The sequence below is a fragment of the Propithecus coquereli genome, unplaced genomic scaffold, assembly GCF_000956105.1.
Source record: "Propithecus coquereli isolate 6110/MARCELLA unplaced genomic scaffold, Pcoq_1.0 Scaffold10, whole genome shotgun sequence".
Lineage (NCBI taxonomy): Eukaryota > Metazoa > Chordata > Mammalia > Primates > Indriidae > Propithecus > Propithecus coquereli.
The window spans coordinates 20,065,012-20,092,573 of NW_012133858.1; the positions used below are offsets into that span (position 1 = coordinate 20,065,012).

The window sequence follows — 27,562 nt, forward strand, 5'->3', positions numbered from 1 at the left end:
CACTGAATCTGCTGGTGCCTTGATCTTGGCCTTTTCAGCTTCCAGACTTGTGAGAAATGAATTTCTATTATTTATAAACCACTCAGTCTGAGGTATTTTGTTATAACAGCAAGAACAGACTAAGACATGAAGTTAAACACCTTTTAGATGTATATTCATTGGCAGTATTTCATCTATGAAGTGTCTGTTTCTAGTCTATGCCTATTGTGTTAGTTTCCTGTGGCTGCTGTAGCAAATGACCCCAAAACTTGATGGCTTACAGCAATGGAAATTTATTTTTTCACAGTCCCAGAGGCCAGAAGTCCAAAATCTAGGTGCCAGCAGGTCCACTTTTCAAAGGCTGGAGGGATGATTCAGTTTCTTGTCTATTCTAGCTTCTGGTGACTCTAGACATTTCCTGGCTGTGGCTGCATTCATCATTCTGACACCTGTCTCCATCTTCACATGGCCACCTCTGTGTTTCTGTCTGCCCTCTGTTTCTTGGTCTAATTTCCCTTCTCATCTCTTCCTATTATACTATATTGTTTTCTCCATGACACTGCTTCCAGCCAATAGACTTGACTGAATCCAGGGTTGTGAGTGGGCCAAGAATGGGGCGGGCTTCAGGTGTGCTGGAAGGAGAGGTAAGCAGATCTCGAGCCAGGGTAGGCTTGTTTCCCAGGGTGCTGACCCTAAAATCAGCACAGAAGGAAATGTTAGGCCAAAAGTTTATTATCACCTAGGCCTCAGTTTCAAGAATATTTTGCATTCATACAGATGATTATTTTTATTGAATGTTAAGAGAAGCAAACTAGTGGACACCCTCCCCCTGACCCTACCCCCAATTTTCCCCCTGATGCTGCATTTTCATAAGCAACAGGAAAGGACCAAGAACAGACTAGGGCTGCGGTCCCCAACCCCTGGGTTGTGGACTGGTACTGATTCATGGGCAGTTAGGAATTGGGCCGCAGAGCTACTCCTCCTCCGCGCCCCCTGTCTGTGGAAAAATTGTCTTCCATGAAACTGGTCCCTGGTGCCAAAAAGGTTGGGGACTGCTGGACTAGGGCATTGGAATTCAAAGGGTGCTTGCTTCTAGTTTGAATCAGCAACATCAGGAGAGCTCGTTAGAATTGCAGACTCTCTGGCCCTGTGCCAGGCATACTGAATCAGAATCGGGTGATTTGTACATACATTACAATTTGAGAAGCCCCGCTCTGGGAGAGTATTTATTAAAATGCAGGTATGGCACGTTGAAATTTAGTGCTAAAACAGAAGAGCCTTTCTGGAGGGATTAGGCATTTTCACAGATTTTCTTAATCTCCTCCAGGGCCATGATTGATTTTTATTCCAAATTACCCAGGTGATGGAGATGGTTTTGCCTCTCCTGGAGTTATGAAGCGCTGGAGTGGAGGCCAGAATGCCGCTTCCAAGTTACTGTTGCTAAGGGAACTCTTTGCATAGAAACCTCCACCTCAGCCTTGGTGGAATGAATGTTTCATACAAGGTTACAAGGTCAAATATCAGCTGAAATTAAGAAGCTTTTTAAAAAGTATGAATTTGTAATAAAAAAAGGAGAAAAGATTCGCGTAGATATTCAAAAACAGAACTACTTATGTCTAATAAAATATTAATAGTTCTCAAAGCACTTTTAAACAGTCTCCCTTCCAACATTTGGAGAACCTGGGGCAAGAGTACAAATGGAGGCCACGTTTTAAAATTTATTTTGCATATTCATATATATTATATATATCTTAGTTATATCTTTCAATATATTCTACCTTTCTACCTTGACAAACATACCCTCATAACAACAAAATGAAAATATAGCTTTTATAAGGTGTGGTTTTTATAAGACTGAAAAATCAGAAAATACCAAAGATTGCTAAATTGAACTATTGCCCATGTCTGAGTGTTGTTGATGGGCCAGTAGTATGTGAATGAGTGATAGATATATACATAATCCATAAGTCATTAATTATTCCATTTAACATTTTTTCTTACCTTCATGTTAGCAAAATTGCTATGTTGTTATTGAGATTTTCACATAATTTGAACTCTGTTGAGAGCAGTGATCTAAAGTAAATGTGATCTAAGTAAAATATAAATGTATTTAATGAGTACAAAAAGAACTTGAGTATATTTGCATCATGAATTACAAGAAAAAGAAAAGAAAGAGCGTTGATGCTTGTTACTATTGGACAGGATACTTCATTATGTAAGAATCTAAGCATTCTTGCCACGGAGGAAGGATTTGACATGTTAATTAATTTGTCTTTTCTCTTACCTAAGCATTTCCGCAGCTCAGATCCTCCTTGCACCCTGAAGCAGTGTATGTTCCTGGTGTCAGCAGTGCTGCAGCCCAGAAGCCATCCTAGCATTTGGACGTGGTCGCCTTTTCTTTTCAGGACATAGACTAAGACATGTGGCATATTTCCCTAGGCCTGACCAGTGTTGAGAGTAGATATCCAGGGCTACTGTGCGCCATGCTGGCACTGAGCTCTGGGTAACCAGCCACTGAGGCACCCAGGTGTTCCTTAGGATGCATATTCATGGGAGGGAGGGTGTAAGATGGGGAGCCTTGAAAAGGGAAGGCCTGGGGAAGAGGTCACCAGGACACTTCAAATGTTCCATATCTTGATCTCTTTGACGGTTACATCAGTGTATACATTTGTCAAAATTCATTAAGCTGTGGGCTTAAGATTTGTGCATTCTACTGCATGTAAATTGTACTTCAATAAAGTACTGTTGGTATAAAAAATAAAGGCTACCAGAACATACTTTTCTGCATGTAAATTAAAGAGTATAACTACATAGGATTCCATCACTTGAACACAACTATTTCATATATTCTTTTCTCATATGCCCATGCAAGTACACAAAGCTATCTCATGCTTTCTTTCATCTTTCTTTCTTTAACCTGGCTATAACCTCACCATGTGTATGATTTTGATGTCCTTGACCTTATATCTTAAATCTTTTTCTATGGATGTGTACTTAATTATATAATGATTGCTTCCATTTTTTTCACCTGTATAAATAATATTACAGTCTACATTGTTATATACAGTTTTTATTTTATTACGTTCTTGTGATACATTTTCAGATACAGGTGAATGGGTAAAAGATTATGAAGACTTTAATGACTGTGTTGAAGCTCTGTACTGTAATGATTAAGATGTTGGGCTTAGGAGTTCAGAAAGAGCGGGGTTCAAGTTTTGCTTTTGTATAACCTTGGACAAACTATTTCAAATCTGGTTCAATGTCACCCTTAGAATTGTTTTGAGGATTAGATGAGGTAATATATATAGAGTGTTTGGTATGGAATCTACCACATAAGTACTCAATAATCACTGGATAAAATATTGTGAAACTGCTTTCCAAAAGGACACTGCCTGCTTCATTCGCTCCCTGAGATTATGCAGAAGTACTAGTTTTTCAACATAACTCCAGCATTGTGTGTTAAAATCTCATTTATTTTATGGATGAAATGAGATATTCTATGTTCTTTTAATTGTATTAGTTGATTACTAGGAAGTTAGAAATGTTTTTAGTGTTCTTGATTTAAAAATATTTTAAATTCTTCCTAAAAAATTCTTCTCCTTTTCAAAATGCCTTTAATCCATTATTAGTTTATAGACCAGACTACAATACTGAAGTCATCGTTATGGGGCAGGTTAAGCACTTCTACAGCATAGGACCCAATAAAGGAAGGAAATGTGTTTGTATTATTTCTGACTTGGCCAATAAGAGCAGTGAAATACAGTGTGCCCCATGGAGTAACTTTTTGTACTAGCCCAGCAACTGGTGTCTCTGAGTCTCTGGTCCACAGATGTTTCCTAAGTAGTCAAGTCTGTTCTGGTTGTGGGGGTGGGAGGGTGGTGCGGGCTGGAGGAGGTTCATTTGAGCGCTAGGACACAATCCTTTTCTGTCATTATCTAACTAATTAAACCAGTTAATCTGTAAAGTTCATGGTTAGTGCCTGGCTGACAGCTGGTGCTCCATTTATGCTATTAACAGAGCGGTGTGTGGCACAGCGTCTAAAAGTGGAGATCTTGTTAGTCATTATTGCAAACCCTGGTGTTAAAACCAGTTTGGCCAATTGACAAGACTCTTCCATTCTTTCTGTCCACCCGATCCTCTGGGCAAAGTTGTAATGTCACAGGGTCTGCCCAACTTGGGGCTGCGGTCTTCTCTGGTCCAGGCCATACTTTGTTTTCCTTTAACATATTTACGTATTTATTTATTCACTTCTTTTTTTTTTCCTAAGCCCATACTTGAGTCTTTTAGATCACAGTGTAATAGAAATATCTAAGCAGCAAGAGTGGGAGGCTAAGGGTTTCACAACCCTTTATCCCTTGCCAGTTGTGGCACTTAGATAGCATCTTGATGTCAGCACTGTTTTCCTGCCCTCTGCTCTAAGGAGGATGGTTTTTAAGCATTGGTAAATGTCCCGCCCCAGAGCCCATGGTGCTCTCTAAGACTGGGAAGTGGAAAACACCAGGGTGTTGCTTGCTGCCTACAACTCAATTCCCACAACACCCTAGGCTATAATTCTATCACCTAGGAGGCTAGAGGCTGTTTGTGGTCTTTGATACCTTCTGCATTTCTGGAATTGTGAGTCCAGGGCAAAATATAGTCATACTTCTTTGTACCTATCAGAGATAGAAAAGAGACAAGTATTTTGCTGGTCTATTTCTAACTTTGCCTTAAAAGAAATTGTGTTGAACTTCACTTATCTCTTTCCATTGCCTCATGTAGGTGGGTTACAAAGTTTATCCTAAGTTTATCCCTAATCTGTACAAACCAAAAATAGCAAGGAGCAAGCCGGGAGCCTCCCCACAGGACAGGGAGGCCAGGGCAGATGTGCAACAGGCACCGCCGTGGTGGGTCATCACTGGTTATGCTCAGCTGTTCCTGGGAGAAGGAAACTCACTTCACAGATGAGAACAGAGACTCAAGAGTGTACTTGCCCTGATCGCCCAGTGAGTAGGTGGCAGAAAGGGGCTTTCCATGCAAGGCTGTCTAGATCTGAAGCAGGCCCTCTCCCACTGCAGCTAGAGGGGTTCCTCTGGGACCAAAGAGCTCTCGTACTTCCTCCCTTTGCCCGTCTCTACAGGAGTGGGTAGCAGCACCTCCCAGTACTGGGGCCAGCCTTTGTGTCTCTTTTGGTATAGAACATAAATGTGCCTTTTGGGGGCAGAACCGAGCATGCACCTATTCCAACAGGCCCACAAGTATAAGGCATCACTAAAAGCTGGGTGTATCTGCAGTAATCTCCATGCCCTGAGTCAGATGCTGAGTCCGAGAACCCTTCGTGATCTGTCACTGCTAGCCAGGTTAGATCAAGTGGCTCCCTTGCTAGGAAGACTTCAAGGATAACCATGTCACTCACTGGCTGGCAGCCAAGCAACCTCAGCACAGCCTGGGTCAGAGGCAAACCAGCTCATTTCTATTCTTAGAAAAACCAGTCATGAATTTTAGTCCTGTTCACTTGGTAACCACACAAGGCTGGTGAGAATGTCTTTGTCCGAGGGGTGGACAAACCTCAGATTCCCATGATGAGAGATATTGGCCAACTTCTCAGCCATGGTAGGAGCCTCTGCCCCTGAAGGCCAAGGGTCTGGGAACTCCATCACGTATGGCTGAGGTTGGCCCTCTTAAAGACAGGCGATCCAGGGCTGACCCAGGCTTGACACTTAATTTGTTAGGTAACCACAGGCAAGTTGAGAATCTCTCTGGCTCTGCATTTCATCATTTAAAAAATGGGATGCATTGGCTTAGCTCATTTCTGTTGTCCCTTTCAGATCTTACATCTTTAAGATGTTTAATTTAAAGCATGCCTCAAATATTGATTTAAAAGAACAATAAATTGTACCCTATGATTTTGTTTTCCTCTGGGTTCATCATCTCTTAAATTTGCTCCCATAGGTAGTAGGAAAAAGAAATAATGAAACTCTATTTTTGAGAATGCTACTTTCTTAGATCACTGGGAGATTGTATCTGAAAAACCCTTCAATTATGTAAATTCTGTTTTGCTGAAATTCTGTTATCACTTATTTGTGTTTTACATTTTATTATGGAAAATTTGAAACATAGCGAAAGAATTATACAATGAACCCCCATGGACCTATCAACCAGCTTCAGCAATCATCCATATTTTGTCAATCATGTTCCATCTACCCCCCTGCCCCTAACCCATGCACACTTTTGGTGGAGGGGAGTGCAGTGCTGGAGTATTTTTAAGCAAATCTCAGACTTCAAATTTTACTATTAAATGCTTCAATTTGTGTTTCTAAAAGAGAAGGCCCTCCTTTTTGTAAAATACAACTTCAATGCCATTTTATACCCACCCGAATTAACGGTGAAGCAGGAGTTCTTTGGATTTTTAGTGAATTCAGGGTGGGAGGGGTACTGGGATGCAGGAGCTCTGGTCTGGATTTAACCCTTTTCCTCCAGAAACAATGATAGAATTCACTGAGCAGAATCTTGGAGCTTCAGCTGGCCCTTTCCCCCCACCCCCTTGCAATACTTTCAGAAAGCAAATATGGGAAAGACTTGCCTATCCAGAGCATGTATATAACTAACATACTGAGCACCTACTGTATACAGCTCCATACACATCACCTCCTTTCACTACCACACCAAAGCTGAGAATAGAAACCAAGCCTCTGGAAGGAGCTTCCCCAATGTTACCTTCTGATTGGTCAACATTAGAATATCACAGTGTGACCATGACCCCATGCTGAATAGGTGAAAGGGTGTGAAGTCCCTATGCGGTCTGAGAAAGATTCTCACATAGTGATAGGGTATACAGAAGTAAAAGTTTATTTCTCCAAGAAAGAAAAAGAGAGAGAGAGAGAGAAAAGGGAGGGAGTGGTCATGGCACACAGAGGAAGGAGTGAAAATGTCAGGCACTAAGGGAAAGTTGTTTGGAGTTTTAAAGCGTAAAAATGGCTTTTTTTTTTTTTTTCTGTTTTAACAGACTAATAACAGAAGCAGCAGCAAAACTGTTGTAGGTATTCTTTCTGGCTTGTCTGAGTCCTTGGAATTTGGTTTTTGGCAGGAACTGAGGCAGAGAGTTGGAGCGGGGAATTTGCACCTCTACTATCTGCTTAGGGCTCTTTAAGGCTAAAGAAAAAATGAAGTCTAGTTAGACCACAAGTGTTTTAATTAAAAAAAAAAAGGAGGTAGTTGTGTTATAAGTTTTTTTTTTTCCAAAGGAGCAATTATATGTTGTAAGTTTATTATTTATATTATTTATATTCTGTTTGTTTTCCTCCATTAGGTTATTAGTAAGACCACCTTTCAATAGGAAATTCCCATTTAGCATCAGCACACAGGCTGTTTGGTTTGTATCTTAAGCTAACCACATGTTTTACTTCCATAGAAATAATAAGCAGTTTATTCTTTAAGATTCCCTGAGAAATGGATAAATAAGGATAATATCTTAAGCAGAGAAAGCATGAAAATGCCCTCCTTTCCCCAGCCCAGGCTAAAGGATTCTACGCAGTCTTCCCCTCTCTCATCCCCTTTCCCCACATGGATATAAATACAAATCACAGGGCTTATTGTCACTTCTTAGGGTTAGAGGACATTTGTAGGTTTGTGCTTGAAAAGTTTGAATTTTTGGCTTGGAAACCTATAACCTTTTACTCAGTAAGGGGAATCTTTAAATAGAAAAATGGAGAATTGCCTCCTTAAATGTGTTTGGCAGTGGGAAGAGGCCCCTTAAAGTATTCTGGAAGGGAAAAAAACGGTATGCAGACAAGGAAGGAGGCAAAAAGGAAGTAAGGGAGATAGGAAACAAAAATCAAAGAGCCCTAGTAAATCCCAGATTGATTTTATGACCCATTGTGAGAGAAGCTCTGGTGACTTAGGCTGTTTGTGTTTAAAATGTCCTTCTGCAGACCCAAAGGAGTAGGCAAATACTTGCCTTGGTAATGAAACCATCTGGCAGGTTTTCTGTCCCTCCCAAAACCTTGGGAAGGGCTCTAGAAATGTGTTCGTTCCCATGTTCATATGTAGAAGCTTCAAACCACACAGACCCTGATACAGCCCTGCATCTCAAAGAGAATGTGCCCACAACCATATCTTGATAAGTCCCAGATTTCCCTACTAGTCAAACCTTCCTTTTTTATTTTTAATTTCTTTTTGTAATTTGTAAGTATTTAACCTAATTTGTATTTCATTTGTACAGATGAAATTATGCAGCAGGAAGTCAGGCCGTTGGTGGCAGTGGATATAATAGAACAACTTCACAGACAATTTGCCATTCTTTCAGGTAAGGAGCAAATTCATTTGCGTTTCCAGATTTTGATGGGAGGGGGTCCTGTTGGGAGGGCCCAGCCTCTCGAACCTTGAGGAATAATTTACTGAAGTCTTAGTCACCCCCAAGCTTCAGCCTCACCCAGGACTAGAATGGACTGAGGCCTATCCTGCCGGAGGGGGCGGGATCTCATAGATGTTGCTCCTTTTGTAGTTCAGTGCAATCTGATCTTTCCCGAGGAGTACACTTCTTTGAGGTTGTAAAGAATAGAGCTGAAAAGATTTTGAGAAAGGAAAAAGAAATAACTACTGACATCAGCTGCCACCATGATGTTCTTCCAATGTTCTCGTTAGTTCTAAAAAGATTCAACCTTAAGAGAGTCTTGGTTTTAAGGGTTCATGAGTGTTGCTGAGGTTATTTGTTTTCTGAGAGACTTGTCTTTTATTCTTAGCTGTTTTAAGAAGAATTTGGTCAAGCATTTGATTGGGAATAAAGAGAAGCTGCTATTAATAAAAGGCTAGAAATGTTTTGAGCTAGGCACAACCTTGAAAAGCTATCATGACTTGAATACTATTCTTTCTTATTCACTTAGCCAAGGGTGACATGACTTTAATTACTAAAACTGGGGGTATATGCAAACCCTAAAATGTACTTAGACCAAATTTGGAAGCATGGAATAGTGACATTAGATATCCTAGTATATATCACAGAGGAATAAAGAGCCAAGTCATTCTCTTCAGCTTTTACATCTGTTCTGAAAAAAACAACAAAGGCATCTTAGTTACATTACATCTAGAATATGCAGTTATTACGGATTTTTCTCTACAACATAGGGTATAAAAAGTCACATTTCTTTCCTTTCTTTAAACCATATTTAATCTGCTCCAAACTTCTCATCCCACTGATGTGAGGGAGGTGCCATCTCAGTTGTTATTGGGATACCTCTCCGCATGTCAGCATTGCATCCTGGGTGGGCACATCTTACACAATCCAGAACTTCTCGGGAAATTGTCTAGTCTTTTCTCCATGTTAGTCACACCTCATATAGTCACTGAAAGTTATATAAATTCAGGGTCCTCATTTTTCTTATTTCTATCTGTATTGCCAGTGCTTAGATCAGAAACTGGAACATAAAAGGTGCTCAGTACAAAGTTATCAGAGTCTTCGTGGTCTATCCTGTGAGGCCGGTGGACTCACTGCTCCGTGCATGCCTAGGTGGGCATCACAGTCTTGGTCCTGGGGGAGCACCTAGCCGGCCTCCTAAAGGTGCTGTCTCGTAGCCTCCTACAGTGAGTCTAGGCTTGTGCAAGACAAAAGACAGGATGGGGTCTGCCCTCTGCGTTCCTGGAAACTGCTGCTGTGACCCCACAACACAGAAGGTCCCAAGGTGCGTCAAGGTCTGGAATGATGGGGTGTGGTGCGGTGGATTCCTATAGCCTTAAACCAAAACTCTAATGCTTCAATATGTGATTCTGGTGTATATAATTACACAAGGGCTCATCTCGGGAAGGAGTCTAGTAACTGATTAATTCATACTTTTAATGATCTAAATTTATCTCTTTTGAGTACTATTGGGGCATTTCTTTCTAATCTTATGACTTAGAGGCAATATAGGAAAAACATAAAATGGTACCAGACAGCTCTGGATATGGATTTGGATTCTGTACCTGCTAGAAGTATCACCCTGGGCAATTTCTCTAAGTCACAGTTTCCTTATTTGTTTAATAGAGTCATCGTAACCTTGAGGATTAAATGACCGAATGTATAAAAAATGCTTAGTATCACAACTGCTAAATGTCTTTTTTTTCTGACATATTTTAAATTCCCATACAAATGTTTATTTTAGGGTTCTATTACAAAAAATATTTTTCAGTATGTTACAGTTTTTATAAGGAACCCAAGTCATGCTCACAGTGAATGTGATCTACAATGCCACCCTTAAGTCAGGAATAGAGATGGTTGTCACTCCTTGGCGTAGAACACAGAACTGTGAAAACTCACACAGGACCAAGTGGACACTTCTGCTTTAGAAAAGCACTTTGTGATAAATATAACCCTTCATTTCTGAGTTTCTTTTGTCATTTAAATTTGCCTTTCTTATGGGAGAAAAGCATGGATTCACTGCAATGGTGCTTACGACATTGCAAGTCTGGAAGAATATCGGTAGCCAAGTCTGGAAGAATATCAGCAGCCACGGGTTTCTCTGAGTCAACACTGTCTGGAATCGGCAGGCCTGCTTCTCATCTTTAACCATCCCTCTTCTGGCAGAAGCAGCAAATGTCAGCAAAAGGCTGTTGTGGGTGCCTGTATAGTTGTGATTGTAAAACAGAAATCATGGCGGTTAGGTGTTTTCCCACAGCTGTGGCAGCTGCTCCGGCTCACAGCAGTTTTCCTTTTCCCGATTCAGCCAAGCAAAATGCAGATATTCCACCTACAGACTTTTCTGCAGATTCCACTAAACTCTGGAAAGACCCAGAGGTCCTGTCAACCAGGACAGCTATGAAGGAGAAGATAGAGCCTTTTTCTCAATGAAGCCCTAGTTGCCTGGTCAGCTGAGCTCTGTGCATGTGCTCCCAAGGCTGGTAGGAGGACAGGGGATCATTGCATGAAGCCTGACCCAAAGCTGTGGTCAGATGGTTGGAAGCCTTTGATAGTGAAGCCTGTGAGCAGGGCCACCAGCAGGAATTGGATAGTGACCAGGACTGGGGCCTCTGGTGGCTCTGACCTTGGAAGACACTATACGTGTTCACAGTGAACTTGGGATATTTCTAATTTTAGGGCTTAGCTAGGAAACGAGAGAATATGAATAGGTTAGTGTGGTGGAAACAAAGGAACAATGCTGGCATCTTTCCCAGAAACTCTTGGCTGACTTCTGCTTATGTCTCATTCCAGAACCATGCCATACAACCATTCCTAGCAGCGAGCAAATCTGAGAAGGCAAGCATGTAGCATTCTAACTTCCATAGTGGAAGGTGCTCAGGCAGTCAGGGAAAGGGGCGTTGGGAATGAATTAGCCATTTATCAGTGTCTGCCCTAACTCTTTTCCTTTAATTGTGAGGAATTGTCCTTTTATATTTCCTTTAATGGTTATCTCCCCTTTGGAATCACTGTGTCTGAATCTCTCTCTCTCCCTCTCTTCTTCCTCCTTCCACCATATCTATCTATTTCTCTCTCTCCCTCCCCCCATATTAATTTTAATCTTTTGAAAGCAATTGATAGTGAAGGAATAAAATACTCTTAGGCTTGTTGAGTCCCCAGCGTTTCCACCCATACATAGACTCCTAAGGGGTTGGTGGCGGGTGGAGCTCCCAGAGGGCAAGTGGGAAGAGTGGGAAGCTCCCACTGGAAATGATGGAGAATTTCAAACCAAGAAAGTTATCAGAGTCAAAACTCCTATCTAGCTCAGATATGGAGCTAGTGACTTGGAACCTGGGAAGTGAGAACCGACGCAAGAGGTCCAGAGCAGGGCTGTTTAATAGCCAGTGTGACACGCATGTAAATTTTGTAGCAACCATATTAAAAAGGTAAAAAGAACCAGATGAAATTAATTTTAATAATAGATTTATTTACCTATTATATATAAACTAGTATTCCAACATGTAACCAATATTCAAAATTATTAATGAGATTTTACATTCTTTTTTCGTATCAATTCTTTGAAATCTAGTTTGTATTTTATACTTACAGCACATCTCAGTTTGGACTGGTACCGTTTCAAGCGCTCAATAGCCACATGTATCTAGTGACTAATGCATTGAGTAGTGCAGGCAAAAGAAATGGTTCTCAAATATGTTGGATTGAATATCTCCTTTTTATAACAAATGATTTATATTGCCCTCCACTCTCCTGAAATGAAATTTATAGCTACTGTAACCTCTATCAGGTAGGGCAGGCTAAATGGCTATAATAAATAGACTCCAAAGTGTAGAGTGGCTCAAACAAACACAGTGGAAATTTAGTTCCTCCTCTTGTCCTGGTTCAGTGTATGTGTTCCTGGTAAGCAGACAACTTCTCTTCAAGTGGAGGCACAGAAGTGAAGCCTCCTTCCCTTCACTTCAATGAAGGCTCTTATTACTATTATCCATTTTGCAGCCTTCTTCTAATCTGCATCCAGAGAGCAGACAGGCTAAGAGAACATGGAAGGAGCATAGTGCTTCTCAAAATTCTCAGCCCAGAGACAGCATACACCGCATTCCATTGACTTCATGCCAGCCAACACCCACGGCCGTGGCAGGAATCATCTTTTGCACCCCAAGTACTTAGTGTTTTCTGAAGTAAACCTAATTCTCTCTCATTTGATGAAAAGATAAAAAAATAATACTAGGAGAAGTAAGGTTTATTTTTTTTAAGTTACCATTTTACTTAGTACCAAATAGTTTGGGTTTTTTTGATCTTCCTTGAAAAGGACTTTGGAACAATAATGCCTTCTTCCTCCTGCATTACCACATTTCCTCAGCAGGTGGCACTAGATGCCTTGTTGTGAGTTGTCAATAGTTGTCTGTAAGCCCCGCTTGGTTTCCTTGATGCTTCTGCCTCTTAAAAGTAATATTCAACAGCAGGTGGGTGCCCACAGTTAACCTTGGGTCTACTCTGGTGTTCAGTATTGATTGTAACCAAGATAGAAAAAAACTTCACTTACCTTTCTCCATTTAGGTGGGAATAACTTTGGTAAACTATAAAAGGTAGTTTAAAAGTTTAAATGGTAATTAAATGGGATAATAACATCCTAATGAATATTTTAGGGTGTTTTGGTTCCTTGAAATGTTTTAGCAATTTCTTCATCAAATGTTGGTTATACAATTAGTATAGTGTTATAAAGCCTAAATTTAGACTTACTAGAGATACAAATTCTCTTAATTCATGTTTCTCTGAAACTTTCTGTAGTTGTAAAACTGCAAAGGGGAAGAATATTAGAGGAAAGCTGATAATATCCTCATCAGTCACCATAATGAGGTAGCTCAATATCCTCGTCAAAACTTGACAAACATCTAATCCCGTGGGTATCTTTTTGGAAATTTAAAATAAACACACAGGATTAATAAAGAGGCACTTCTTGGAGAAGGATGACTGACCATCCAAATCTCCCATGGTTTCGTTACATAGTGGTTGGTCTCTGGCAGCTTAAGACCCACATTAACAACGCTTGCAAGAGACGCAATGCTAACTTACTCTTTGCATATAAAAATACTCGTGTTTTCTTGATAGCACATTCTTTCTCTTAAAAGAAATTGACTTGGAAAGTCGGATTGTAAGCAGAAGGTATTTATCAGGCATGGAGTCAGCACAGGAGGGCTGGCTGGATGATCTTAATGGTGGTGGTATCAGATAGACTGGCCACACATTGAATTCTGGTGGGCCAGGATGCTCTCCTTAGGATAGCATTGGTGGTACCCTGCCCATTTCTGCTTCTCTGAGTTTCTCTTTTCTGTTTCTTCACTGAGCACACGTCCTCGCTGGTCATACAATCCTCATTAACCCTCACCCCACACTGATACGTCTTTCTTAGACCTGTTAGATACACGCAATCATTTGTACTTGGCTTTGACTTGGGAGCCATTACTCCTCTTAAAGTGGTTTCCCTTCAAGGGCATAACCTGGCAGGTGCATGCAGCTTCAGCACACATCCCATTGGCTCAGGCAGAGGTTCCCAAACTTTCCCAGTTCTCAGTGCCTTGGTATCTCAGTCATTTTTCATGGTGTGCCTAGGTCAAAAGCAATAACTGATGGTTAAAATAACTTAGTAAGTATATATGTCCTAACAACAACTACTAGCAACTTAGTAGCTGTTTGAAAAAATAATGTGTATAAACTAAAATATTATTTTTTCTTTCAATTTTATTCTTAAATAACCACAATTATCACAAACCTTGGAATCAGATTAGATATCACCACCCTCATTTCTTGTTCCACACTAATTTTCAAACTGTATTTGCTTTTTATCCCAGTAACCACCAAAAACCCAGTTTTACAAGATGCAGTGCCATCAAAAAGAATATAGTGCGATTTAGTATTAAAATTATGAACCACCTCAAGCCAGTAGCATGCATGGTATCTGTCAGATGTCAACTATCACGGTGTGTCCCTCAAAAATTTAAAATATTAATAGTGTTCCTGTGAGTTCACTGTGGTTCCCTGGGTACCTGCCACACTGTTTGGGAACTTAAGTCATATGGCTACATGTAACTGTAAGGAGACTGGGAAATATAATCTATTTAATTTAATCTGCTGGCCTCTGCCTTAATGAATTAAGTATTTTTAAATTTTTATTCCCATTGTGATATCTTATGTTCCTGTTTATAAGTTCTTGAAGGGAGGCTGATTATTGTCTCCTTGTAATAATAATAATAATTATAATAATGAAAACCATTTATTGAGAAGTTATATACAATGAGCACCCTGCTAACATGCTTTTCATTTGTGTTCTCACTTAATCCTCATAATTTCTTTTGAGGTAGGGACAAGTATTATTTTTATTATATATATATAATGGGAGGAAATACATGGCATCCCAAAAGTTGCCATACATAGGGAAGATGTGAAATTGTAGCTAAATGTACCTTTATTTACAAAATATTCATTACAAAATTTTTCCTTTGTATGGAGACTTTTGGGACACCGCACGCGCGCACGCGCGCGCGTGTGTGTGTGTGTGTGTGTGTGTGTGTATGAGGAAAATTCTATTTAGGTTAAGTATCTTGGCCAAGATCATATAGCAATTAAGTGGCAAAGCAGAATTTGAACCAGGCCGTCTGATTTTAGAGTTAACTCTCTTAAGTGATACTACCTTTGATATTTACTAACTACAAAAATGAAGAGCAATATTACATATTTGTGTTGGCATTACTTACTATTCTACCTATGCTAAATAATTAAATCAATGTTACCTTTTATACAGTGACTGTCTTCAAAGGATTCAAAATTTGAATTCTTACAATACTATTGACCAAGCATGAAGGAGAAGAGAGACTTGTCCAAAATAGTTCAGTGTTAACTCCTCCCAAATTCTAGTCTGAGATAGAAAAAGAGGAGGCCCAAATATTCCATCTCCCAGCTTAATCTCAGTCAGAGCCCCCCCTGCGGAGTCGTAACATGACAGCATTTTGCAAACGTTGTGACGGCCCATTTTTATTGCAGGAGGCCGAGGGGAGGATGGTGCCCCCATCATCACTTTTCCAGAGTTTGCGGGGTTCAAACACATCCCAGAAGAGGACTTCCTGAACGTCATGACCTACCTGACTAGCATCCCCAGGTGAGCGGAGCACGATGTTCTGCTGCCTTCTTAGTTACTGGCTTTATTCCACATTTGTCATGTAGCAGAGCTAGGTCGAGATGGAATCTTCCATGAGCACAGTTCACCCTGGTATGTAACTCAGCCGGTTTCCCTCATTTATCAGTCCCGAATGAGGGATGTAGAAAGAGACTAGGAAACGATGATAAACAAGTATCAGTTTGACTGTGTCGACATAGCAGGTACTTAATAAGCATTGTTGAGTGAATGGAAAACTTACTGAACAGCTGGTGTTGCCTTTGTTCCTTCAGGTTCATGGCTGTAGCTTAAGGTTGTTCCTGCTTCCTGGTCAAATTGTCGGGACACACATGACTGTTCCTCAAGGAGCTCAAACTTGTCAGGAATTATTTAATTTATCTTTCCTAAATGTGGAAATTAGGGGCGGATTTTATAATTGTCACAATCAAATGGAGAAACAAAGGCATAGAGCAAGGAAACTGCAAGGCCAGGGATAAAAACTGTGCTCGTAGCCATGCCCATGACAGAAACGCTTTCTGACATCTGCTGACTCCACCCTCTTTAGCCCAGGTCTCACATCTTTATGCCACATAAGTCAATACTCAGGTCTCCCAGGGGTGGAGTGTGGGACAGAGTTCACATTGATCGCTACCATTTCACAGAGACAGAGCTGGGAATGGGGTCCAAACCCTGATTCTTAGAAATGCTTATAATGTATCCACTCTCCAACACAGCAGAGTTGGCCAGGAAAGGCCTCCCTTCCCCTCCAAGGTTATATTGTTTATGACATTCCTTCCTTAACTACTGTGTGTTTAAGAATTTACACAACAGCCAGGTATGTGTTCTTTTGCTGCTTTCCATCTGCTGCATATGATTTAGAGATAAACACCAGCTTTGTGATTGAAAGGCCACCTGGAGTCTGAGCCCACTTGTCCACCTGTGGAGATTAGCAAATTGATTTCTTCAACGAAACCTTTTGAAAAGTGTTTTTTGTTTTGTTTTGTTTCTTCTTTTACCTGTTGTCTTCAGAGAAGGCTATGGATTCATTTTTAATGCATTTCTTCAAAGTTCAGTCCTTAAATTATATTTCATTAATTTCCCCCTATCTTCTTTTCCCCCCACCATCTGATGTGCGTTACTGAATTTGGGGGAATCCTTTGTCGCTTTGAGGGAAAGATGCTATAGCCATCTCTGGGCTTTGCTCATGTGGTTCTCTGCAGGAATGTCTCTCACCCTTCTGGGCTGAACTCTTGCACATTCATCAGCCCTCATCTCTGACCTCATCTCTTCGAGGAAACCTTCTCTGACCCCGGTTCTGCTTTCACAGACTCTTTTCTTTTTTTTTTTTTTTTTTTTTTGAGACAGAGTCTTGCTTTGTTGCCCTGGCTAGAGTGAGTGCCATGACGTCAACCTAGCTCACAGCAACCTCAAATTCCTGGGCTCAAGCAATCCTTCTGCCTCAGCCTCCTGAGTAGCTGGGACTACAGGCATGCGCCACCATGCCCGGCTAATTTTTATATATATTTTTAGTTGTCCAGATAATTTCTTTCTATTTTTTAGTAGAGATGGGGTCTCGCTCTTGCTCAGGCTGGTCTCGAACTCCTGAGTTCAAACAATCCGCCCACCTCTGCCTCCCTGAGAGCTAGGATTACAGGTGTGAGCCACCACGCCCGGCCCAGACTCTTTTCTTTATTTCCACAGAGTCCTAAACTTCCCTCTTGTATAATACCATAGCATATGGAAATTATTTCTGCCTCTCCCATTAGATTGACCTTCTCTAGAGTAGGGACCAATGTTTTTTTTCCCTCTTCTTTTTTCTTTCTTTTTTTTATATCTCCAATCCTAGCACAGTGTCCAGCACATGGTCAATTCCCAGAAATAATGTTGGTAGAGTTTCCAGTTTTGATAATGATTCATTTTAAACAAATGGTGTTTGCCGTAAGGTAATGAAGGGGTTAAAATATGCTATTCTGGCATATTGATTATTTAAGTTAAAGACACTTGAAAAACAGCAGGTTCAAGAAGATCACTTTGACTTTTGTGCTGTTTCTTAAGAGCAGAAGATGAAATTCCCATGTGAAAGACACCGTCCGTGTCCTAGAAAGAAAGGTAACGTCCTTATCTTCAATGAGAAGTTGAAGCTGGGAGGATACTGTATAGACCTCGTTAGAATAACTCTTATCTTTTAAGCCTGTCTCATAATTTAGTCACATTTTCAGAGTCTACCATTCCTTGTTCAATCCAATGTGTTAGTAACTGGCTCTAACTGCTTCTTTGGGTCTTCATTTCTTTATGAGGGCTCTTGCGTCACATGAAACATTAGTAAATGGTACGTTTTTCTCCTGTTAATCTATGTTATGTCAATTTAATTTTTGGACCCAGAGGGACCCTAAGAGGATGGGGGTGGAGTTCTTCCACCCCTACAGTGAGAAGGGGGACACTGACAGAGGGGACCCTCCACTCCTCACTTCTGCCTTTACCTCCCTGAGTTTTAGGAAGTTGAACTTAACCTCCCTCTTGGGCCTACTCCATTTCAGGACAATGACCCATCAGTTCAGCAACTTCTTCTGTTCTAGCAGCAAGGAAGATGAAGAGGGAGGTAGACAGTTGGGGGAAGGGTCTCTGCCATTCTCTTTATATTTGTTTTAAGCTCACTGTCTAATTTTACTTAATCCACAGGGATGCAGTCAAGTGCTAAATTCAATAGGTGATTTCCTCTTGTATTTGCAGGCTTTTCTGAATCCCACTGAGGACAGCACATTGAACACCATCTGAACCAGTGTAGAGAGAAGCAGGGAGTGTTATAACCCCCATGTCACAGATGTAGAAGAGAAGAGAGAACAGGGAACTGCTATTTTGGCCTTATTTCTTTTTGTACTTTATGTTCCTGGCACATTTTCTTGTAAACTGTGAAGTATTTTCCTTTCCTAGAATGCTGTTTGTCTCTTAAGAAAGAGTAGCTGTCAACCAGTTATTCCCCTTTCTTCTTCCTGGGTTTTGCTCACACTTACTTGCTGCTCTGCCCTTCATTCCTTTCAACATACAGCAGAGACAAAAGGTAAGGCCTGAAAGGGGAATTTGACCTGAACCTTGACTTCTAGTTTCTATCTGGTTATGAAGAATGAAGCCACCCTTGTTTGTTTTTTGACTCCCATTTACCACACTTTGCATCTTCCTGGATGCTACTGGTCGTCAGGCACTAGAGCCCTTCCCAGGTTGCAGAATGTTTTATAGGCAGTTGGCTGAGGGCTCATGGCATAGAAGAAGAAAGAATTGATGTAATAGAATAGACAAAAATGGCAGGGTACTCAGGGTAGGGAAAGGATACTGTGCCTGAAATTAATAAGCATCTCCCATTGTGGCCAGGTTGGGTGAGTAGAGGAAGGCTTCCCACAGCAACGCCTCCTTCACCAGACCTGGGCTGAGAGCCAGCAGTGTGTAGGGTGCTGTGTGAGGTGCCACAAAGGACGGAAAAGGCTACAAGACCATTCCTCAAATGGAGGACACTCATCACGTAACTCTTGTCACGATGTTTTGTGAAATGTGCAAATAAAGGGCTATATGAGCTCAAAAGACAGAAAAGCCACTTCAGACAGGAAAAACAGGGAAGGGGTCAGGAATGAAATGGTCTTGAAGGATGGAACAGTTTCCACAGTAGATATAGAGGGGGCATTCCAGAGAGAGAACAGGATGGGGTTTAACAGCTTTGGACACAGCCTAAACCTGGATTGAAATCCAGATCCTGCTGCTCACTAGCTATGTGACCAAGGGGAAATTACTTGGCTTCTGTTTCTATTTAACATGGGGTTTGAAGTTTTAGACAGAGCATGTTTGGGGAATTACAGACCGTTCAGGTTGACCAGAACAGAGCGAGGCTTCTTTTCAAAAACAGTAGGAAGAAAAGCTTCAGAGCCTTCAGGGAAAGACAGCTGGAGAGAGACTGGGCAAGGCCTATACCACCAAGCTAAGGAGTGTAGGCAGAGTGAGCAGGAAGAGGCCATGGGAGGCTGCGAGGAGGAGAGTGAGGGGCAGATGAATCGGTGGTGGTCTGCAGGGTGCATCAGAGGGAGCAGGAAGAGGAGGCAGGAAGACCAATCAGGGGCTTCTAACAGGGATAGGTGCAGAGTGAAGAGGGATGAGGGCATGAGGGCTGGCTAGCAAGGGGTAGACGGGAGGACAGGCACTGGGAGAGGGTAGCTAATGAAAACATTTGGCTTTGGGAATCTTACAACTGCATCTTGGTACTCTTACATGTCTGGGTTTATGGGATTCAGGACTCATTTTGGTTTTGATGGTCTCACCTTGTTTTATTTCACTCCTTTTTCTGGCTCTTCCTTATCAAATCATGCTAGCACAGTGGTTCTCACCCTTGACTGCATGTTAGGATTGCCTGGGGAGTTTTTAAAACTCCTAATGCCCAGACCATAATTCAGACCAATTAAACCAGGACTTCTGGGGGTGGGACCTGGGCTTCAGTGGTGTGTGAAGCCCACGTGCAGCCAAGGGTGAGAATCACTGCGTAAGGAGCAGCAGGGGAGAGGCTGCGGTGAAACCGAATGGAACAGGCATGTGAGAGGGATGAGGAAGAAAACCTAGAATCAGTTTTAGCTTTTGAGTAAAGTGAGGTGGTGGGGAATGTGTGGAATTTGAGAGAGTGAGGGAGGGCTGTTCCCACATCTTTTACTTTTGCCTTCACAGTTCTATATTTCTCTTTAAATGCAGTACATACAAAAAATGCAATTTCCTAAGCCTCCTTGACCCTGAGATTTCTTTGTGAATTATTTGCAGTACTGTACATAATAAGGACCTATTGAATTAAGAATGTTCCCACATAGATCTCATGGTGTTAAAATAAATAAATATAAAACACACACACGCACACACACACATACATCATTACCACATCACCATTATGTTTCCCAAAACAACTGAGGGTGGATTTTAGCCTATCAGGTACCATCTGCTCTATAAATTATACTAAAAGTTTTCATAGTCCAGCTTATAACAATAGCAGAATAAATCCTAGCGATCAGTTTCTCAGATATATTACATATGCAAGATACTATCTTTTAAAACATGTCTAGCCTGGCATAGTGGCACATACCTGTAGTCCCAGCTACTCAGCAGGCTGAGGCAGGAGGGTCACTTGAGCCCAGAGGTTGGAGGTTGCAGTGAGCTATGATCGAGTCACTGTACTCCAGTCTGGGTGACAGAGCAAGAAGACCCTGTTTTTAAAACAAAATTAACAAACAAAAAAGAAAATTTTAAAAAATATCACCTGGGGCTACAAATCGTAGCCAGGTGGTTTGAAAAGGCATTAGTAAAATATTCTGAACTGTAGAGATGGTCAACTATTTTAAAATCACTGTGGTTTTGTTCCACAATCAATATTTGTGTAACTAAGCATGGATTTTTATCACTGTATTCCTCTATTCAGTTTTATTGTTTTATTCACAGTTCTGGGTTCATCATTCTGAAGGGATTTTAGAGAGTACTTTTATTAGATGGTACAAGAGTTGTATTTCATAAGAGTGGTTAATTTTATGATTGTTTGGTATTTATAAAGGACATTTTCTATAATGAATCTGTGGAGGGACTGATTTAAATTAGAAGAGTTTTCCTACTTGTGTTTTCCTCACATGTATGGTCTTTGGAATGAGTCATATCCTCTTTTATGACTAGTATCCTAAAATGCGGTCTAACATTTGTACTTTAGGAAGGAATTGAAGAAGAGCAGTATTACTCTTTGGCCTATGAGTTATAATGAGACTGACTTCTTTGTATTGAAAGACTAAGTGGGATTGTAACAACTTCTCAGCTTTAGAAACTTAGCTTTACATCCTGCTTTTATGTCATCTATGTTGTTCAGATAGAAACCCATTTCCCTTTTCTGACATGTTCAATTTAGGTTTCTTTAAGAATTCAAAGCACAACGTTTTGCTTAAATTTATGAGTGCTAATGATTCTAAATGTCTGGACTTTACTCAATGGTATTATCAATTATAAAGATAACAGCCACATCCCATAATAAGCAACCTTTTCTCTTATTTACCACATGATGTAGGTTGTTATGGTAATGGAGTGGTCTGAGGAATTGAGATAATAATTGGAGAAAATATTGGATGAGGTATTAGCTATAAAATCTGAGAATTTTGCCTTTTTAAAATCAAGCTTTGGATGGAGAGCAGGCAACTCTCTGCATGCCCTCCACTAGTCACTGTGTGGTCAATAAAGTTTCCTAAGACATTGTGAGCCACAGGGGGCTTGACTTTTTACTAGTTTTTTACTATTGATTAAATGACTTTTTACTATTTGTTATTTACTGTTGTTTCTGAGGATGATGGGGAAGGAGGATTCTACTACTATTGCCAGAGTTAGTCCATACACTTATTACAGACATAAATACTTTTCTGTTTGAATCATCTTTACAAACTTCACTGGGATGATAAACATTGCATACAATTTAGTAATGATGTACATTCAGTATTATCATTCAGAATAGTCTAGGTCAGAGGTTAGCAAACTTTTTCTGCAAAGAACCAGAAAGAAACTGTTTTGGGCTTTTCAGGCCACGGAGTTTCTGCCTCAACTACTGACCTCTACTGTTGTAGCTCAAAAGCAACCATGTAGACAATATGCAAGCAAATGGCTGTGGCTGTGTTCCAGTAAAACCTTATTCACAAAGATGAGAGTGGGGTGGATTTGGCAGATGGATAGCAGTTTCTTGGCCCCTGGTCTTGAATAGTGGTTCTCAGACATTAGCACACATCAGAATCCCCCCGAGGACTTGTTAATAACAGATTGCTGGCCCACTCTAGGGTTTCTGATTTAGTCAGCCTGGGGTAGGACAAAAGAATTTGCATTTCTAACAGGTTCCCAAGAGATTCTGATGTTGCTGGTCTGTGACCACACTTTTTGAACTACTGGTCTAGTCTAATCTCATTTACAGAGGTAGATACCAAGACCAGGAAGAAGAAAGCACTTGTGTAAATCCACAAGCTGCCGAAGGGCAAAGTTTAGGGTTTAGATTAGTACTTAGATTTCCTGGTTCCTGGCCCAGTGTTATTCCACCACATCCTGCATCTTTCAGATGATGTTATGGTGGTTGTCTCCATGGCACTAACAATATATATTTATATCTTTATTTCTTGATTCATCAGCTTTAAACAGTATCTTGTGATTCCTCCCTGTGAAAAATGATTTTTGCATATTATGATGTTTTCTCTCTCCTCATTTCCATTTACCCCCTAATTTTTGTTAGTTACGTTATTATTTTTAGATCACATACTGGTTACCATTATATGTTTAAACAACATATTTCTGTATGGTCATCCAGCTACTTTAGATACTATCTGTTGATTTTCTACCAAGTATTTCTATTTTTCTTAAAAAAAAAGTTCAAGTTCTCCTAACTCTATAACACTTCCTTTTCATCGCTAAGATTTATAATGTATATACATTTATTCTATAAGTGGATTTTTTCTTTGACTATAGGTTGATTGTAAATAATAGAAATCAGTAAAATGCATTTATAAGTATTATGTGATACATATTATGTATACATAATATAAGTTGGACCTCTAGAGTGAGAGATGTACTCCTATGTCACTAAACCTGTGTCACTCAAAGGACGATGTTACAAATGTTAAGGTAAAATGGTTTCTCTTTTCTTACACTCCATCGTTGCTCAAAATCATGCCATAATTTAATATATTTCAGATTCAGACAATGACTTTTTAATGTGCCTTTCCCCCTGGCATTTCTAATTGCCTTCTTTTTTCCTTATTTAGAGAAGTGGTGTGTATCTTTACTGCACTATTACTATCATACAACTTCTTTATTGTAGAATTTGTGTAATGCCCACACTTTCTTCCTGAAGACATTCTTTTGAGGCCCTTTGGTTTACTCTTACGATTCAGGGTAGTTGTTGTCTAGACCTACTGCAAGTTGTCAACCTGGGATAGCTTTTTGTTGTATCTCTGGGAAGGTCCCTTCCTTTTTGTATTTCATTTTCATTAAAAACTTTCAAGGTATTTCTTTTTCTGAAAAGGCATATAGTAAGTGATTCTTAACAAGACCTTTAAAGTTTAACAATTGCTACATTTTGTCCTCAGACTTGATTAGCAGTTTGGCTGGGTATGGAATTTTTTATGGAAAATAACATTGACCTATTGATTTGTAGCATCCAGTGTTATTGATAACAAGCCTGATCGTTCTTACAAAGATCAGAGGTAAGCCGTTTATTTCTCCCCATAGGAAGCTTTTAGGGTTTTTTCCTTTATGTGTTGTGGTTTTGAAATTTTAGAACTTTTCCCTTATTTCTCCTTGCCCTTCAAATCCAAGATTCAAATCTCTCTTAGGCTAAGAATTTCTTGTTGTTGTTGTTGTTATTTCTTTGACTGATTCTTCCCTACGACCCTGTTTTCTGCTTCTGGAATTCTACGTCTTTAAATTTTCTCTCATATTTCTCATCTCTTTATCACTTTACATTTTAAATATACATACTCACACACACACACACACATACATGAGGGAACTTCAAAAAGTTTGTGGAAAACATGGAGTTAAAAGATAAAAAAATGTATAAACTTTTATTGAAAGAACTGATATGCGGGGTGGATTTCTGTTCATTCTGTTGAGTAGAACTTTGTTGCTTTGTTTTATATGTTGAGCCATGGTGGTATCTGGGCTTTGACCTTTAGCTTTTGGGTGATTTTACACTGATGGGTGTGCATTGTGCTGATTCATATATAATGCAGATCTGAGTACTTCCTGCACGGCAGATCTGGTCTTGACAAATTCCCTCAGTGTCTGCTTGTCTGAGAGTCTTTATTTTCCTCTCATATATAAAACTTAGTTTTGCAGGATACAAAATTCTAGGCTGGCCATTATTCTGTTTGAGAAAACTGAGAATGGGGCCCCAGTCCCTTCTGGCTTGTAAGATCTCAGCTGAGAAGTGTGCAGTTAGTCTGATGGGTTTTCCTTTATAAGTTACCTGACTCTTTTGCCTTACAGCTCAGAGGAGTACCTCTTTTGTGTTATTTTGGCCAGTCTGATGACTGTGTTGTGGTGTTTGCCTCTTTGCGATGAATCTCCCAAGAGTCCTTTGAGCTTCTTGTACCTGGATATCTAGATTTCTAGCGAGGCCAGGGAAATTTTCCTCAATTATTTCCTCAAATAGGCTTTCTAACCCTTGTGTATTTTCTTCTTCACCCTCAGGATGCCTGTGATTCTTATGTTAGGCCTCTTTACATAACCCCATATTTCTTGTAGGCTTTGCTCGGGCACACTTAAAACTTTGACTCAGATTGTACAAAAGCAATTTTTTTGTAACAAAAATGTTTGTACCCCCATAATATTTTGAAATGAAAAAAAGAAATAATTTATTTTTCAGTAGTTTCCTCAGGCTGTCACATACCATGATTACTGCGATCATTGAAAGGTGTGCTTCACAAGTCTTTGAGACATATCCAGATAATCTATATTTTTAGATGCTTACAGTGAGAAAGATAAATTTACTTAAACACTAATAAAATATATAAACTTTATTTGTCAGCATAAGCTCCATCAGGTGCAGGATGCTTTTGTAAGTGATGATACCAGCCATTTAGTCCATCCCTAAAGAATCGAGGGTCCTGGGAATTTAACCATGTCAATGAAGTCTTTTTTATCTTATTAACTAAAGAAAAATAGGTGCCCTTTAAAGATTTTTTTAAGATTAGGAAACAAAAAGAGAAGGAGCCAAATCAGGACTGTGAGATGGATGCCTAATGATTTGCCATTTCACAAAACTCTCACAAAATTGCCCTTGTTTGATGAGAAGAATGAGCAGCAACATTGTTGTGGTGGAGAAGGACTCTCTGGTGAAGCTTTCTTCTGCGTTTTTCTGCAAAACTTTGCCAACTGTCCCTAAACACGTTCATAATAAGCAGATGTTTTCATTCTTTCGCCCTCCAGAAAGTCAACAAGCAAAATACCTGGAGCATCCCAAAAAACCGTTGCCATGATGTTTTGCTTTGACTGGATCACTTCCACCTCTTGGTGGCCATTGTTTTGATTGTACTTTGTCTTCAGGATTGTATTGGTAAAGCTGTGTTTTATCTCCTGTTATAATTCTTAAACAAAAATGCTTCAGGATCTTGATCTCACTTGTTTAAAATTTCCACTGAAAGCTCTGCTCTTGTCTCCACCTGATCTGGGTGCAACAGTTTTGGTACCCATCAAGTGGAAAATTCACTCAACTTTAATTTTTCAGTCCGAATTGTGTAGGCTGGACCAGTTGAGAGGTCTGTGGTGTTGGCTATTGTTTCAGCTCTTCATCTTGATCCTTTTAAATTAGGGCATGAACAAGATCACTATTTTCCTTGCAAAATTATGTGGATGATATGTCACTGTGGGCTTCATCTTCAACATCATCTTGTCCCTTCTTAAAGGTACATCATCTTGTCCCTTCTTAAAACTTGTCTCATTTGTAAACTGCTGATTTCCTTGGGGTACTATCCCCATAAATTTTTCATAAAGCATCAATTATTTCACCATTCTTCCACCCAAGCTTCACCATAAATTTGATTTTTGTTCTTCTTTCAATATTAGCAGAATTTGTGTCACTCTGATAGGGGCTCTTTTCAAACTGATGCCATTCTTTTTGATGCCTCAAAATAGATCCTGTTCAAACATGTTATAACAAGTTAGTATGAGTTTACTTTGTTGCAAAACAATTTTGAACTCCATGCATAGTTTTTTTTGGTAACATACATGTTCCATGATCTTTTTGAAGACTCGCTTGTATAGTGAATTGTTTTTTCATGTTTTTGCCCTTTTTTTCCTATTGAATTTTGGATCTTTATTTTCCTCTCAATTTTTAAAAATTCTTCATGTATTGGGGATATTAGCTCCTTTCTTTCTTTTTTTTTTTTTTTAAGAGAGAGAGACAGGCTCTTGCTCCGTCACCTAGGCTGTAGTGCAATTTGTGATCATAGCTCACTGCAGCCTGAACTCCTGGACTTAAGTGATCTCCTACCGCAGCCTCCCAAGTGGCTAGGACTACAGGTGCACACCACCATGCCTGGCTAATCTTTAAATTTTTTTTGTAAAGGCAGAGTCTCGCTATGTTGTCCAGGATGGTCTTGATCCTCCCACCTCAGCCTCCCAAAGTGCTGGGATTACAGGCATGAGCCACCGTGCCTGGCCCAATACTAGGTCTTTATCTGTGATGTATGTTGCATGTATTTATACATATAGATGAATATACAATTTTGTATAGATGTGATCATAATCTACACATTTATTTTTCCCTTTTCTTTTTTGCTTGGCTTTCTCTTCTCCTCTTCTTTCCCTTTCATCAGGTAACCCATGCCACCTGTAGGATATATCCTTCCATATTGTCTCATGCCCATACATATACACATATATATGTCATTATTTTTAATAGGCTTGAATTTTACATGCGTTTTTTTCATCTTGCTTTTCTAAATCAAGAATATGTTTGGAAATATCTCTCGAATAGCAGTAGTACATTAGTTCTAATTGGTAGATGATATTCTATGAAGTGGATATAATATAATTTATTCAGCCTTCTCCCAATAGAAGAAACTCTCTAGCTTATTCTAGGCTTTTGTTTTTGTTTTTGTCACTATGAAGAATGCTGCAATAAACATGCTTGTACATATGCTTTTATTACAATGGAATAAGCTGCAAGGATTAGGATTGCTGAATTGAGCAAGTTAATATTTTATTTCAATTGATGTTTCCAGATTGCTTTCTAAAAATGCTGTAAAACTTCACATTTCCAACAGTAATGTATGAGTGTCATTTGACTTTAAACTTTGTCAGTCCGAGGGTTTAAAGTATTACCTCATTTTTATTTTAATTTGCCTGTCTCTGACTGTGAGTGAATCTTTTTGTCCGTTAGCCTTTTTGGACTTAATCTTCTATTAATTGACTATTCATTCCTTTGCTCATTTTTCTGTTGAATCATCATTTTCCTTTCAATTTAAAAGAGCTCTTTGTTTTTATGCATAGTAACTCATCATGCCACATTTTTTGTTTATGATATTTTTGCTTATATTATA

At 39.8% G+C, this 27,562-nt stretch overlaps 1 protein-coding gene across 1 annotated transcript in view; it reads left to right on the forward strand.

Annotated features, from left to right (window-relative positions):
• MCF2L2 (MCF.2 cell line derived transforming sequence-like 2) overlaps nt 1-27,562 on the forward strand; it is a 207,854-nt gene that overhangs the window by 26,440 nt on the left and 153,852 nt on the right. Inside the window, exons 2-3 of the mRNA XM_012640066.1 lie at nt 8,177-8,260; nt 15,380-15,494. Coding sequence (XP_012495520.1) covers nt 8,177-8,260; nt 15,380-15,494 — 199 coding nt within the window. The remainder of the gene's footprint in view (nt 1-8,176; nt 8,261-15,379; nt 15,495-27,562) is intronic.